At 39.9% G+C, this 14,466-nt stretch overlaps 1 protein-coding gene across 2 annotated transcripts; it reads right to left on the bottom strand.

The window, feature by feature from the left end:
• Positions 1-3,884: 3,884 nt before the first annotated feature.
• LOC103696047 (tRNA (guanine(37)-N1)-methyltransferase 1) lies at positions 3,885-13,457 on the bottom strand. 2 transcript variants are annotated; one of them, XM_008777551.3, is made up of 9 exons: positions 12,603-13,457; positions 11,680-11,778; positions 11,423-11,542; positions 11,149-11,315; positions 9,690-9,760; positions 6,545-6,687; positions 5,703-5,814; positions 4,541-4,653; positions 3,885-4,438 (listed from the first exon to the last, which is right to left on the bottom strand). In XM_008777551.3, the coding sequence occupies exons 1-9, from the start codon at positions 13,434-13,436 to the stop codon at positions 4,292-4,294; spliced, it is 1,806 nt and encodes a 601-aa protein (XP_008775773.2). In that variant the 5' UTR covers positions 13,437-13,457; the 3' UTR covers positions 3,885-4,291. The 2 variants fall into 2 exon arrangements, with proteins under 2 accessions (XP_008775773.2, XP_038973917.1); XM_039117989.1 differs by lacking the exon at positions 5,703-5,814 and having other exon boundaries at positions 4,162-4,438.
• Positions 13,458-14,466: the final 1,009 nt, after the last annotated feature.

Genomic DNA, 14,466 nt, shown 5'->3' with positions numbered 1-14,466 from the left:
GACGTCCCTCCTCTTTAGAGACAGAGAAAGAGAGCGAGTGAGCAAGAAAGCGATCTAGAGAGATAAGCGCATTCGAGGCCGGTGGAAGGTGGTGGTCCCGGTGAGAGAGAGAGAGAGAGAGAGACCGGCACGTGTCCGGAAACTGGGCGAAGGCTGCATATACGGTCTGCTGGTGGCGGGCGTGGTCGGAGCCCTCCTGCCAACTGGGCCTCCACTGCCCTTACCCCTCTCTCTCTCTCTCTCTCTCTCTCTCCCCCACCCGCGCTCCTAAAGCCCTTCGTGTGGGGCCCAATCCAAGTTCCGGCTAACGCCGTTATCTATCGCAGTGGCCGTCTTTGGAACGGTCACATACTCAGGTGTAACGGAATTAATTGAATTTTTTTTAAAATGACGATAGATCCATCTATATACTCATGGGAAGCGATATGCAACGGGACAAAAGAAAAACTTTATTTCCATATAAGGCTGTGCACTGGCAAGTCGAAATGTGATTGGATGCGCACCAGCACCACTTCAACGGCCATGTGGGTTCAAGTTTGACAAGCTATGAACACGATATTGGTGTGGAAGTACAACTGCCCTTTTGACCAAATAGCATCTCTATCTGATTATATTACTGTTCATAGATTTTTGAATTAAATTTAAATTATATGAAAATATACTTTTGCAGGATCAACAAGCTAATTCGAAGAAGTCATTTCAATAATTTTTTTGGGGTTTCTTTAGCGTTAAGAGAATGCATTTGATAAAGATTTTTCATATATATTCAAATTTGCCATATTTGGTAATAGAAACAACAATGATACTAAGAACTCTTAATGTTTATTATAGTTATTTGCCTGGTACCCAGGATAGAAAATGTATTTTCTTGTAATTATGAATGCAGGCTTCGAACAGTTCTATTATAATCGTTAGATATTTGACGGACGGTAACATGCGGCAAGTATTAATTTGTCTGGATTAATTTTGATAAACAAAATCTTGATTTAATGCGGTATAGTTCTTTCTTTCTTTCTTTAGAACATATATGGATAAATATATTTCCTGGAAAATGTATATAAATATTAAGAGCAGAGGAAGGTGCAAATTTGATTGGTTATAGGGGGTGAAGACAAAGAGTAGTTGTGAGTTGCCACAACTATTTATTTACTGAATAATGGCTAATTTTTAAAGTATCAAGTATATATGCGTTCGCTGAGTTATCCGGGATACCACAACTGTAGTGGCCGTTATAGCTTCCAGTGGCTAATGATGCCGTTTTATGCCTCCTGCTGCCAACTTCTACGTAGCATCGGTGGTATCCTTGAACTGACCAAGAGAAGGGAGGATTCATGATGAGCAGTTATAGCCATCCGATCGTAACTGGCAAAACGAGGGGCTACAAAACTAGCGTCTACTGGAGTAGGCTCATGGGAAGAGAGCGAGCTCAATATCAAGGCAAGAAAAGATCTGTTCGACGTAATAAGATTGTGGCACTAATATGATAGTTATACTGGAAAGAGAAAGATAGGTCCAATTTCTACCGAGATTTTGTTATCATTAGGTTGGTGTTATTTTGGGAAAGCGGTAGCAGTTCCCACACCAAAATAAAACGGCTAGATTCCTTTGGTTCAGGCAACCGCGTCGCTGGATTCGTAGGCTCCCCATGGAAGGAAGGAGAGGTAGAGAGGCTTCTCCAAGTCTACGGTGCCGACCAGTGAGCTGCCGCCGCGTTGGTGGTCCCCATGGCGGATTTAGGTGATGACGTGGCAGGGTGGGAATGGGACCACCGCTTAGAAGCTGCGTCGTACGAGAAGTGGGGCGATGAGTTCGGATACGGGCAGTGGCGGCTGGCAAAAGCGACGGGAAAAAGACCGGCACGCGTCCAGCTGCAAAAGAGTAGGAATTTTTTTTTTATTCATAGTTTATTAGTTGGATATATTTATTTTAATTGAAAGCTTTTTTAATATTATTATAATAAATATATTATTTTCTTTACCCGCATGGGAGCAGACACGGTGGATACGGAGGGACTGGGGAAGGGGATCGTGCCGCTGCGAGGAATGATTGGTGGGGGAAAGGACGTCAGAGTCTGTGGAGGGGACCCACACACCGACACGCAGCGAAAAAAATAACAAAAAAAAAAAAAAAAGCAGCAGCGGCTGCTTCAGACTACCACTCTTCCAGCCTTTTTGGTTTGTGCGAACTGTCGTCCACATTAGCCCTGCTACATACCGAGAATGCCCCCTGCACGCACCTTGCTTAACGTATCGTGTTTCGACGTTCCCAGATTATTTTTTTTTAAAGAAAAAGACAGAAAGAAAATGTTGTGATTTAATTCCTGTGAGTAATCGGATTTTGTTTTGCTGATACGGTTTGTAATATATTATAGGTTAACTATATCTTTCAGCGAAAACTACTGTCCTAAGTTTAAGGCTATGGCCACGACCTGATCCTATTGGTCTTAAATTATTACTTTATTGCAAAGCCCAAGAAAAAGTAATATTTCTTCTGCAACGGGTATATGGAAGCTTTTTTTTTTTTTCGATGCAGTTCGTAGGTTGAGATACATCCTTTGTGGAAAGCTGATATTTACTTTGCCAAGAACCTGCGTAAAGTCAAAAAAAGATTGACAAATGACCGCAGAAATTGTTTGATATGATAAAGAAGACGGACTTCACGGCAAAAATTGGATCATATGAAAAGGCGCAAACCAGCAAGCACCATTTCGAAGTCTAATTAATTCCTCATTGCCACTTGCACGTCATGATAAAAGAAGCGAGCGGACAAGAAGTTGTTGTTCGTTTCCACATGCATGCCTCCACACGTAAGTTTGCATCATCATTCATAGAAATCCGCTCTGGCTTGAAGGTGGACAAAGACCTTGGTCGGATACGAACCAGTTGGGTCCGAATCCTTCCTATATCGACCTGCCCATGAAAGAAAGGCTCATCCACATCTACGTGAGAGATGATGGTACGAAAAGGGCAATTTAGTCATTTTACCGTGGGTAACATGGCATTGGATGGGCAAAATGGAGGAAAAAGGAGGAGAAAAATCCAACCTGGTGGTGGAGGTGGGGTGGAAGGGAGGACGAGAACTTTTGTTTCCTTCCAGTTCTATGAAAAGTTGGAGGGAGTAGGGAGGGGGGACCAGCTCCATAATAGTCCATAAAGGGACAAAGGGATGAAACGGGGAAGTGAGAAAAAGAAGCTAAAGTGGGACGACAGGAAACAAGAGAAAGGAAGAAGAGAAACGGCCTCCATTGAAAAGGATGCTGCAAATAGAATGGAGGATGCTAGGCTTTTTCATCAGAGCCCAACAAAATTAGGAAAGTGGGGTCAGAGAGGAGAAGATCGGTTGTATCTGAACTGAGATACGCGGCCAATATAAAAAATAATGGCCTACAGAGGGAGAAAGCAGATGAAGAGAGAGTAGGTTAGGTTGGTCCCTTTGGTGTCCACAGACATCCCATAGCCATAAGGATGTAACATAGTCTTCAAAAATAATTATAAGAACATATAAAACAATGACCATATCAGAAGCAATAAGTATTCAAGTTACACACTTACCCTGTATCAGCTTTTCCAGTACCTGCAGTCTTTATTATGGACCAGTGCCAGTTCTACTAACGAGGATCATACGATTGGAGGCGACCTGATGCCTCACAAAACTGAACCAAAGCACGCACACAACCCTCATTTCCTCGTTATGAAGGAACAACAAAACAAAAAAAAAGGGACCTGATAACATCATCCTATTACCGCCATCAACCCAAAGTGCAAGATTGCGAAAATATGCTTCAGATCGAAAGCTAGAAATCAAGACACCAAGACACTAACACGTATTAATTTCACCACCTCGATTTGACTTGCTAAAATACTTTGACTTGTTGATCTCCAATGTGACCAATTAATATCATATTAGTAACTGTCATAAATTCAAGTCATTGATGCCAAATATTATTTTACACTCAGCTCAAAGCCTCTTCTTACAAGCGAGTACGAAGCTGTGCTCTTCACATCTATAAAAAAGAACCCTGCATAATTTTCTTGTTAGCTGGAGGGGAAAAAAACCCTCTGCCATTTCCCGTCTTCCATCGTCATCTCCTTGCCTTTTTACAAGTTGGTGAGCCTTCAGGAGGTTGGTTCTGGGTCTAATTATTCAAGCAATGTATAGGAATTCCAGGAATTGTACCGTGATTATTTCAGACATGCAACTCCGCAGGAGAAAAGTCTGCATGCAACTTATCTGCACCTTTCTTGTGAAAACAAGGATATATCATTATAGAAGGGCACCAATGTACAACAATCTACTCTAATGACCAGTTTGCTTTGCAAAATGCAACAGTTTGTGGTAAAGTAAATGATGCACAGAGCATCCATTTCCCAGGTGCAACAAGCCGGACTCTATGCATTTCTACATTGGCTACCGTCTCGCAAAGTGCCATGTTTATCCGCTGCAAATAGAAAACCATTTTGTACATATTAGGACACAGTTTCCTCAATGTAATTATCTTATCAAAATGACACTTCTTGTTTGCCAAGCAACAGAGCCTAACCTCATGAAAGTCATACTCTGGATTTTGGGCCTTGGAGAATCCATAGAGATGAATCTTAGGCAATGCGTCACCATTCTCCCCTCGTCTCTTCCCGAAGATGCCTCTGAATGCATCTGCAACCATATCATATTCTTTTAGACTCGAGCATGGTGCTATGTACATTCCACGAACAAAACATGACACTTCAACAACAATCCACAAATTACAAGCTATAAGTAATGAAGCCATCCAGAATTCATTTTGGCTCGAGATTAGCTTGTCCATTAATTCAGGGCCTGTTTAGAACCGTTGTTGTTTTTGTGTTTTTGTTTTTCTACAAATTAATGAAATATCATCTGGAGATTGACATTCAAGATAGCATTTGCACAAAGCTTCTGCCATCCATTTCCTTTATTTTCATTCTTTTCTGAAAGGATAAAATATTTGCTTCCGAGAACTATAAAGATTTTGCTAGTGATTTGAAGAAACACAAAGATTTCATCATATATGTTATTCTGACTAGTTCCTTTTTCTTCTATGTTTTGAAAACAAAACAGAAATCAGGAGCAATACCAAACAGGACCTTAGTGATAAATTCATGGCATACAGAAAACCAAAATCCCCCAACAGTTTTTTATATCTTCCAATGAGATGTTCAAGATTGGTGAAAAAGCAAGTTAATAGCAGACGAAGTTCTCAAATCCACATTAAAACTTCAGCCGATATTTAACAAGTTCTCTGTATATTTAGGTGAATTCGTAACAGGAAGAGAACAATGATAGAGTTTATTCCATGAACAATGACAATCAAATTATGCTGTTTTTTTTTTACTGTTGCCGCCTGTTATTGCCCATTTTAACGAATAATAACAACCTACAAAACTGATATTTTACCCCTATTCCCACTCAGCCACCCAGCCTGGCAAAACAAGAAAGGAAGAAGGGGGTCAAACAACTGGTCTTGTCAATCAATAGCCATCATTTCTGCTATAACAGTAAATAATGACTTCACCAGGAGATGATACAAGGCAATAAAGGTGTTATTGAAAACTTAGCCCGTCAATCTAATTAAATGAGAGAAATTGAAAAGGAAACCTTGGAACCTCATTTAGTCAACAAATACTAAGAGAAATTGAAGCAAAAGCTAATCGAAATTGAATATTATAAATTCATATTGAACAAACCAAGGAACTCAGCAGCATCATTAGGCAAATTCATAACCACTTGTGTAATAGAATAAGGCCGTTGGTTAGCAAATATAGAACCAATGAACCTCCTGCCCTCCATGTTAAAAACCTGACAAGAGCGGAAATAGACTTATGAGCAAAAGAATAACCAAAAGAATTTATACTTGTAGGCAGTGCTACTTTGCGGCATCAGGAGAATGAAAAGTCACAACTGAATTATACTCTCAAGTAGAAGCAAAACAAATCAAGATAGGAAAAAGAAACAATAAGAAGTGCTACACATGGATCTGCATATGCACATGGATCAATTATTTAATACACTGTCACTAGAAAAACTTAAAGATTAAAATGTTGAACCTCGACTTTCTTTGTTCAATTCCATGGCATTTCAAATCTGGAGTGATTAAAACATTACAGGCTACCATATGCCCCGTATTCATCACACAGTTGAATTCTAAAATACAAAATAGCTGATAAATTGTGAGAAAAGTACTAGCCAGTAATGGCAGAAATAATAGGAATATCATAAAACTGATAGGTACCATAATCATGCTATAAAAAACAGGCTATAAATTATGATTTCATGCAGTTACTTTTCATTTGGTCCTAGGACACTGGAGACACCAAATATGTTAGAATGTGAAAAACAAAAATTATCATAGAATGCATAAGCATGTCATGACTAAAACAGAGTTAATGAAACAAAGAAGCTAGAAAATTCATCAAGTTGTGCCACATCTCAATGTTGAATGTGTAAACAAGTCATAATTCACAATACAACTTCATCTTGACAGTCAATAATCATGATCCATAGAGGCTATTTGGTAGAATCTCCATACCTCAATTTTTCTCTCAAGCTTGTTAAGGACAATGTTTCTTTCAAGATATTCTACAGCAATGGGGTTTAAATCATTAGCATATACATGCTTCACTTTCTTTGCCGCAAAAATAGCTATTGGACCAACACCAGAGAAGACGTCACCTGTTCATTGATATCAGACCAGGATCATCCATTTATTGCAATGCACTTCAAAGGAAACATGAAGTCAACATGAGCTTCATCAAACAGCTGCAACCCAAGATGCAGGTATGATTGACTAAAGTAATTAATGTTATGGCATGGCATGTCAAATGTTTATGGAAAGAAAGAGAAAGACAAACATGAGAAGATTTTGATTAATCTGATAAATATTGTTCAACTACTTGACAACCTTACTTGGAAACTCATGAAAAAGTTAAAAATTACAGCTTACACATCTAAAACACGATCTTATACCAGCAGTATGGCAAGGCTTCTTATTCTCCAATGACATGAAACCAGACACCAACTAAAACAAGCTTCATCAGAGATTGAAATCTTATGGCCTTATCAGACAACTGAAGCACAGAGCTAAGCATACACATGCACAATGAAGTTCTAGATAAGTATTGAAAATTGAGGCAGTTATAATCACCTGACGAGACTTCATAGATATCATGCTTTCTGCATTGCAGATTTTAGAGCATGATGATGAATAATCCATGAGAGACTATCCTTGATTAGATAGAGTCAAGTTATGAATGGCCCCATGAAGTTTAACTTTTTAGTAGATATGAGGTCTAAATAGAAGACCCCAGAGCCTGCCCTTTGGCCATCGATACTCTTGGAACTTTAAGAAGAAAAAATAAAGCTTTTTTTCTGGGTAGAAATCCAAGTTATATCTATGATGGCAAATAAAAAATGTGTAGTTCAATTTTCTATATTTTTCAAAAAAAATTGTTTAGATAATTTCTAGAATTAGTTTTATAGTCCTACTTTAAGTGAAATTGGTGTAAGAGAATCTTATATTAGGTATAAGTTGGGTTGGACAAGTCATGAAATTATTACGATTTGATTTTTGGTTATTTCAGGCGTCTTTCCATATAGGATTATATGCTATTTTGACTTTTTTAGAAAATATTTTGGAGATTACTTACAAAGTCCTAGTTTGCTTGGAAAGCAAGTCACATAAAATCTATGGCTGAATAAACAAGCATTGTAAGTGATTTGTTTTGAATGAATGAAATGATTTCTTCAGGTCATGCTTGGGCCCATGGTCTGCCGAACCGGACCGGACCGGCCGGTTCGGCCCGATACGGACTGGTCCGGCCTGAAACCGGTATCCGGACAGCGTGGAAACCGGTTCCAGTTGTTTTTGGACCGATCCTGACCAGTACGCATGCGTACCGATCGTGTAGCGGCTGGTACCGATGCAAGCCGGCCAATTTGCACCGGTACGTTCTTTTTTTCTGGTGGGAAAGCGCGTGGCCCTGTCGGCCACGCGCTCCTCGAGCAGAGCACCCTGCGCGGTTCCGCGCACAGGGCCACGCGCTCCTTGAGCAGAGCACCCTGCACGGTTCCGCGCATTGGGGAATCGATCCCTGCGCTGTGAACCGCCTCGCAGGACAGCATGTCCGCACGGGCGCATGGTCTCATTAATGCCACTCTGTGGCATTTACCCCATGCGCCCGCGCATGATTCCCCACCTTGCGCGATTCCGCGCACTAGGCAACCGCGCCCGCGCGCGTTTCCCCGCACTGTGAACCACCGCGCGGGCGATTCTCCCGCCGACGCAGTTCCCCAACCCGTGCAGGGCAGCGCGCCCGCGCACCCATGCGGGCTCATTAATGCCACAGGGTAGCATTTAACCCACGCGCGGACGTGAAAACCAGAACAAAAAAAAACACCTATCGGTTTGTACCGGACCGGTTCCGGTACAAACCGAACCGTACCGGCCCGGTAGGCAACAGGTACGCCTACGGGTACGGCAGACCTTGCTTGGGCCTTTCTTATCTTTCTTTCTATCCCTATTTCTTTCTTCTTCTTCTTCTCTTGTTACCTCACTTTATTTAGTCCATGCTTTCAACTGCTTTCTTTTATTTCTGCTACTATTCTTCTTCACTAGATTGTTAACACTGCAGATTGATTTTCTGCAATATATTAAATCAGTTCTGTGTTGGAATTAGCTCTAAACTATTTTAATCCCTTACTGTGCTACATCAGAAGTCAAGGAAAAGAAGAAAGAAAAGAAGTGTCCTTTTCTTTTATGATATTTTTTTCTTTTTAATGTTTAGACCCATTTTATGCACAATCACCAAATTCAATTCATGGATATGTAACTTGCAAAAATACTCACAATCTTTTGTTAAAATTATTCAAGAAGGATCCAGTTAAGTGACACTTATAATACTTATTCGTTCTCTGGATAATAATGTCAATCCATTTCTGCAGTATGATATCTTGCCTTGTGTGAATTCTTCAACAAGAATAAGGTGTCAGTGTAGAAAACATAATGACACATATACGAATATTCAGATGTGAGCGATTATTCTATTATTCCAATGAGATCGAATATGACCGCAGAATTTTGTGAAAATATTGACAAATATACCAATATACATATGTCAGTGATTCTTTTATCATACTAACGATGCCAAAAAAAAAGGTCAGAGATCCATGAAACAAATATCATCTGCCATCATCTTATGATCATATCATTCACAAACAGTAAACCAAAAGATAATTCCAACATACATAAAAAACATATAATGTTCTAAAGAAACATTACACATATAGAAATGAAATAAGTTTACCTAGATTAACTGCCAGTGGTAGGGCCATACCAGTGCATGGCACAGCAGGCATGCATAGGCACACACGCATTGCCATGCAGCCATGCCATGTCAATGCTAACCAGCACACTCAGCATTTTAATCCTTGTCCTAAACCTAGAATTTATATTAGATAATAGTTATATGGATCAACTGTTTCCAAGCCACACTTTTTCTGACTAAACAATGTCACTGTTTTTGCTTAAACCATGCAAACATTTAATAAACTACATGTAACTTGATATATGCCTATCATGCTATACAATGTTTATCTAAAAATAGGTAGAACAAACAGCAGGTAGTTGAAGCAACAAACTAATTCAGTAATTTAAATAAGAAATAAAGGAAACTTACAAACCACATCAGAGCTTGTAAAGCCACTAACAAGCCTTTGTCTTTCAGTTGCCAATCTGGAATTCCAGTAACTACACAGAAATGAAAAACACCATCGGATAGGTAGTCCAAAAATTTTGAAAAATTTGTTTCAAATCAACATGAAAAAAAGCACATTTCCCTAAAAATAAAATAAAAATTCTAAACATAAATGGAGTAGAGAAGATTTAGGCGCCTACATGGGAATGACCCAATACAGAAAAGATTGAGAAAGCTCAATCACTTAAGAAAGAAGCATCCTCTAAACTCTATTATATTTAGTCAAACCCACCTTGCTCCCCCATCAGCCAAAGACCTAACAAACTAACAGCTTGATCGTAAAAGGAACATCAAGGAGAGCATTAAGTCAAAAAGGTTGGTGTTATTACAAAGTCCCATGAAATACATAGTCATGTTCTTCACACATTATGAAGGCATACCAAACAACCAGTGCGGCTGCTTAAATTTGGATGACCAACAAATATTAACTTTGAGCTGTTCCAGCATTCACCCAAAAAAATCAAAAAACAAACAAAAAGAAAAAGAAAGAAACAAAAAACACCGTTGCCGAGAGACCATCTCATGGGCCCAACCACAGCCAGTACCAGGACCTACTCAGAGCTTAGGTGCTCCCTCTCATCTATGACCAATTTTTCTCCTTTTCTGTTAATTTTCTTTTCACGGAAAGAATAAGGTGGTCTGTATCACAAAATTTCACTAGGAAAGTAGGATAGAGACCCAACGAACACCCAAAAGGAGGATAAAGACTTTCACTCACAATTTTAAGAAGGAATGACCCCTCAAAGATGGAAAAAAATAGCCAAAAAGAAAACCTAGACCATCTAGAGAACGATCTTCATCAACCCTTCCAAAATAAAAACAATAAGCTAAGAATGCACGAAGAGGAGGCTTGGCAAACAAAATAGGAATGGCAGATCCACAAACAAAAGTTGCTGGGAGTGAGGAAGGTTCTCATAAAAACCAGGCACTGAGCCAAAAACTGGAGATACACACACGTTTTTGCACATTATCTGATCTAAGCATCTCAGAAAGAAAGGTCCAGAGTGCCTTCTAACATACCTAACAACCAATTATCATCAGCATATCCTATTTAAAGACTCACTGATCTCTGCATTTGTTTCTAAGTTGTCGCTTCAATATCCCACATTGGTATACACAGCCCTCAACAGCTTAGACACTTCTCAAGAGCCTCTTCTTCATTAAAAGTAAGGAAAAATGGAAGTAAGTGGCATGAATGAACCCCTTACTCTGTATTGTGAGAATAAAAAAGTCTCTTCATGTGTCGAAAACTGGAATGTTAAGCCCTAGATCATGTTCAACCAGTCAGCTCTTGGTGAGGTATCAGGTAATCAGCCCCATTTTTATATTATGAGAAATAAGTGATCTATTTTAGTATCTGTACAAGGAAAAGAGAACATACACTGTTGCTAAATCAACTTGAAAACGTATGCCATTCTCAACAATTGTAGTAACAAGAGAATGGTTGCCAGCCAATACTTCAAGTTGCATCGTTCTGTATTCATTTTGAATAGCATCAATCTTGTTAACAACTGTTTGTATCTTTGGCTTGTTCTTATCCAAGACTACCTGAAAGAGTTAAAGAACCTTATCTATTTAGAGAAATGATTGTGAGACAAGGAGTGTGCTAGGAATATAAACTTTAGATAGGTATATGTACATTGTTGAAACACAACCTGAGCAATAAGTTTCTTGTAGGGCAAGTGCTCTTCTAGCAAATTCAAGTGTGCAATATGCCCAACTGTTTCAAAACCTGTTGGAACAACCATATTCTCAGGAAGCAAGACCTCCAAAAGCTGCAAGAAAATAGTTAGTGTAAACAGTTCATGAGAAAAAAAGAACTACATAAAAATGAATCTTACAAACTGCAAAAAGGAAAAGGGATTTACAAGAAATTATGGGAATTTGGAGAGTAAACGAAGATGCCACATACCTCGTTCATCTGCCAATAGTTATAAAATAATGTCAAACGGCATTGCACAAGCTCATATATTGAAGCCATGCATTCCTGACTATCATCTAGTAACACAACCTGAAAGGGAAAAATAAAATCTCTACACATTAGTTTTGAAAACATTCGGAAGTGAAAAATAAGATGCCCCTTTACCCTTCTAACAAGATATTCAGTATACAAAGAAAAACAAATATGCAAGGCCACAAGCAAAACATGCATCAGTCTTTCCACAAATGTGGACCTCTGATATTTCATGTTGACTCTAAATCCACCAAAATAAAGTATAAAGCAAAACAACATTTAGTATATTTTAGAAGTACACATGTGAGCCAAACTCAGTAAATAGCGTTTAGCCCCTTCTCTCTTTTCTTATTATCTCACCACTCAAGATCTTTTCTCAAACAACATACCAAGAGAACATCTAGGCCTACAAGCACATCAACCTCCAGAACTTTTTGCATCCTTCAATGTAGGATAAAGCATCTCTCACTTTGTTACAGTAATACATCAAGGCATCTTTCTCAAACAGCTACAGGTGAAATTTCTGGAAAACAACCTCCAGTCAGGTAAAAGCACATTAGAAAACCCATCTGGAGGTAAACTTGTCCTCTTGAAGTGTCTACCATTGTAATTTAAGAAAATAAAACTGTAGATATAAAGGGTCAACAAAAAAGTTGTTTACTTGAGTTTATTAACTGAGACACTCACTTTACTGATGAAGATTGAGTATCCTAGCTCCAGCTTATGCATATACTTGCAGACTTTACAAAGCATAGTACACGGTCCAACTAAAGTAGTTTATGCATCTACTCTCTACCACTGGGTTTTCTCAAGATATAAGAAATCATGCTCTATTCTTATTTAGAATCAAATAAAGTAACTCACAAAAGCATCAAAGCCACCTTGACGGCCTCTGGGAGCTCATCGATGCCCTTGTTTGCATACCGCTCATCTAACAGCAGCAACCGAGTTGGACCTCTCCATCTCCCAGCATGGAAGTCTGCTCCTAGCAAACCCCTCATATCATCCTCCTCTTCTCCATCTCCTCCACCTTCTTCGACCAACTCCAAGAAAGAAGACTCACTCTTTTCCATCCTCTTCTTCGCTTCAATCCCCTCCCCCTCCCCGTCCCGCTTCTTCTTCTTCTTCTTCTTCTTCGGCCGCGAGATCTTCGCCAAATTCCTAAACCTAACAAAACCGCGCCAGTTGAAATCTTTGGCGAGCTTGTCCCTGTACATCACCGGGCTCAGGGCAACCACCTCCTCGCCGTCGGATCCCCCATCCACCCGCCGTGCCAGGGAACGGAGCCGATCTCCACCGTCCCCCTCGGAGTCCCTCATAATCCTCTTGAACTCCGGCTCCATATCGTCGCCGGGGACCCGCGCGACGTTCCGGACGCGGGGCCAGTTGAGGAGGTGGCCGCGGAGGCGGCTCTCAAGGGCGGCACACTCCTCCACCGGCACCCGGAGGGCGGGCACATCGAAGACGCGAGCGAAGCTCGCCCTGTCGATCAACGGTCCGTCCCCGGAGCCCCGGGAGGGGGGCGACGCCGGGGAGGGCCTCCGGCCGCGGCGGAGGGAGGGGCCGTAGTGCAGTGGCCGGTCGTCGGGATCTAGGGTTAGGGTTAGGGATGCGGAGAGGGCGGAGAAGAGGGAGGGTTTGGGGAGGAGGCGGTGGGGGGAGGGAAAGGAAAGGGGGAAGGGAGAGTGAGGTCGGAGCGCCAGGAAAGAAAACATCGGGGGTAGAGGGCTTGGGGATTCGAGGGACACTCAAAGCTTATATAGTCTATCTATATAACAAAAATATCATAAAAAGTCCATGTGTTGATATTAATTACTTATAGAGTCTCGTTTTATAAAATGCCATACGAAAATTATTTATAAATCCTAATTCTCATTTAAGGATGTGTTTCGTTGTAGAATATATTAACAAAATTTATACCTGCTTAAATTATACCTAATTCTCATTTCGTACTAGAATTATACCCCTACCCTTCTAGAACCTACTAGCCCCACCAACCAGCATCCCACATCCCAAATCAGTTTTAAAACCCTAAAAAAACCTCTAGAATGGGATATTAAAAGAGAAAGGAACTCCATGTTATTAAATAAACTTGTCTACAATGAGTTCTGGTATTTCAATATCAATTTTTTTCCCTTTGATGGGACATAAGAAATTAATTTTTTATTCTTTTAATATTTTTAGAATTTACTATTTAAAATATTATTTATGGCATTAACTCCAATCTTCCTCCCAAGTTTGACCCTCTGAATAATTTTTATCTCTTTCTCTTATTGCCAAAATATCATGACAATTATTTATTTTATTAATCATTAGTAAAAAAATCCACCCCTCAAAATGAAAATGAAAGATTATTATGATTCAGTAGATGGGGTAAAATAAGATGGCCGTAGAATAGAGATAAAATGCAAATCACCCATATATTTATATACCTAAAAGACATAGAGCATCAGTCCAGAGAGATGAATGACTTTAAAGTCTAGCACGCTGCTATGCACATGGTAGCATGCAACATTATAAAGGGCATGGATGGATACAAACCCAGTTTTGAGTCTAGGCAATTTTGATTAGATCTAAGCTTTTACATATTTAAGTGCCATAGTTTGAACTATCAAGGACCCAACCAAAACGGAAGGGTAGGAATGAAAGTGAAGGGTAGGAATGAAAGTGGAGAAGGTTTCGGAGCATCCCATTGAGTGAGCGACTGCATCAATTTTCGTGAACTCTTTCGGACAATTCATCGAA

This window comes from Phoenix dactylifera, unplaced genomic scaffold (genome assembly GCF_009389715.1).
Source record: "Phoenix dactylifera cultivar Barhee BC4 unplaced genomic scaffold, palm_55x_up_171113_PBpolish2nd_filt_p 000294F, whole genome shotgun sequence".
NCBI classification, from domain to species: domain Eukaryota; kingdom Viridiplantae; phylum Streptophyta; class Magnoliopsida; order Arecales; family Arecaceae; genus Phoenix; species Phoenix dactylifera.
The sequence above is the reverse complement of the archived record's forward strand: the minus strand, read 5'-3'. Positions and strand labels throughout refer to the sequence as shown.

Excerpts from the sequence above, each read along its gene's own strand:
- LOC103696047 (XM_008777551.3), bottom strand. The coding sequence starts at position 13,436 with ATGTTTTCTTTCCTGGCGCTCCGACCTCACTCTCCCTTCCCCCTTTCC. Across the intron at positions 11,779-12,602 it reads AGCTCCCAGAGGCCGTCAAG|GTTGTGTTACTAGATGATAG; the intron begins GTGGCTTTGATG and ends TTTCCCTTTCAG. Across the intron at positions 11,543-11,679 it reads ACTATTGGCAGATGAACGAG|CTTTTGGAGGTCTTGCTTCC; the intron begins GTATGTGGCATC and ends ATTTTCTTGCAG.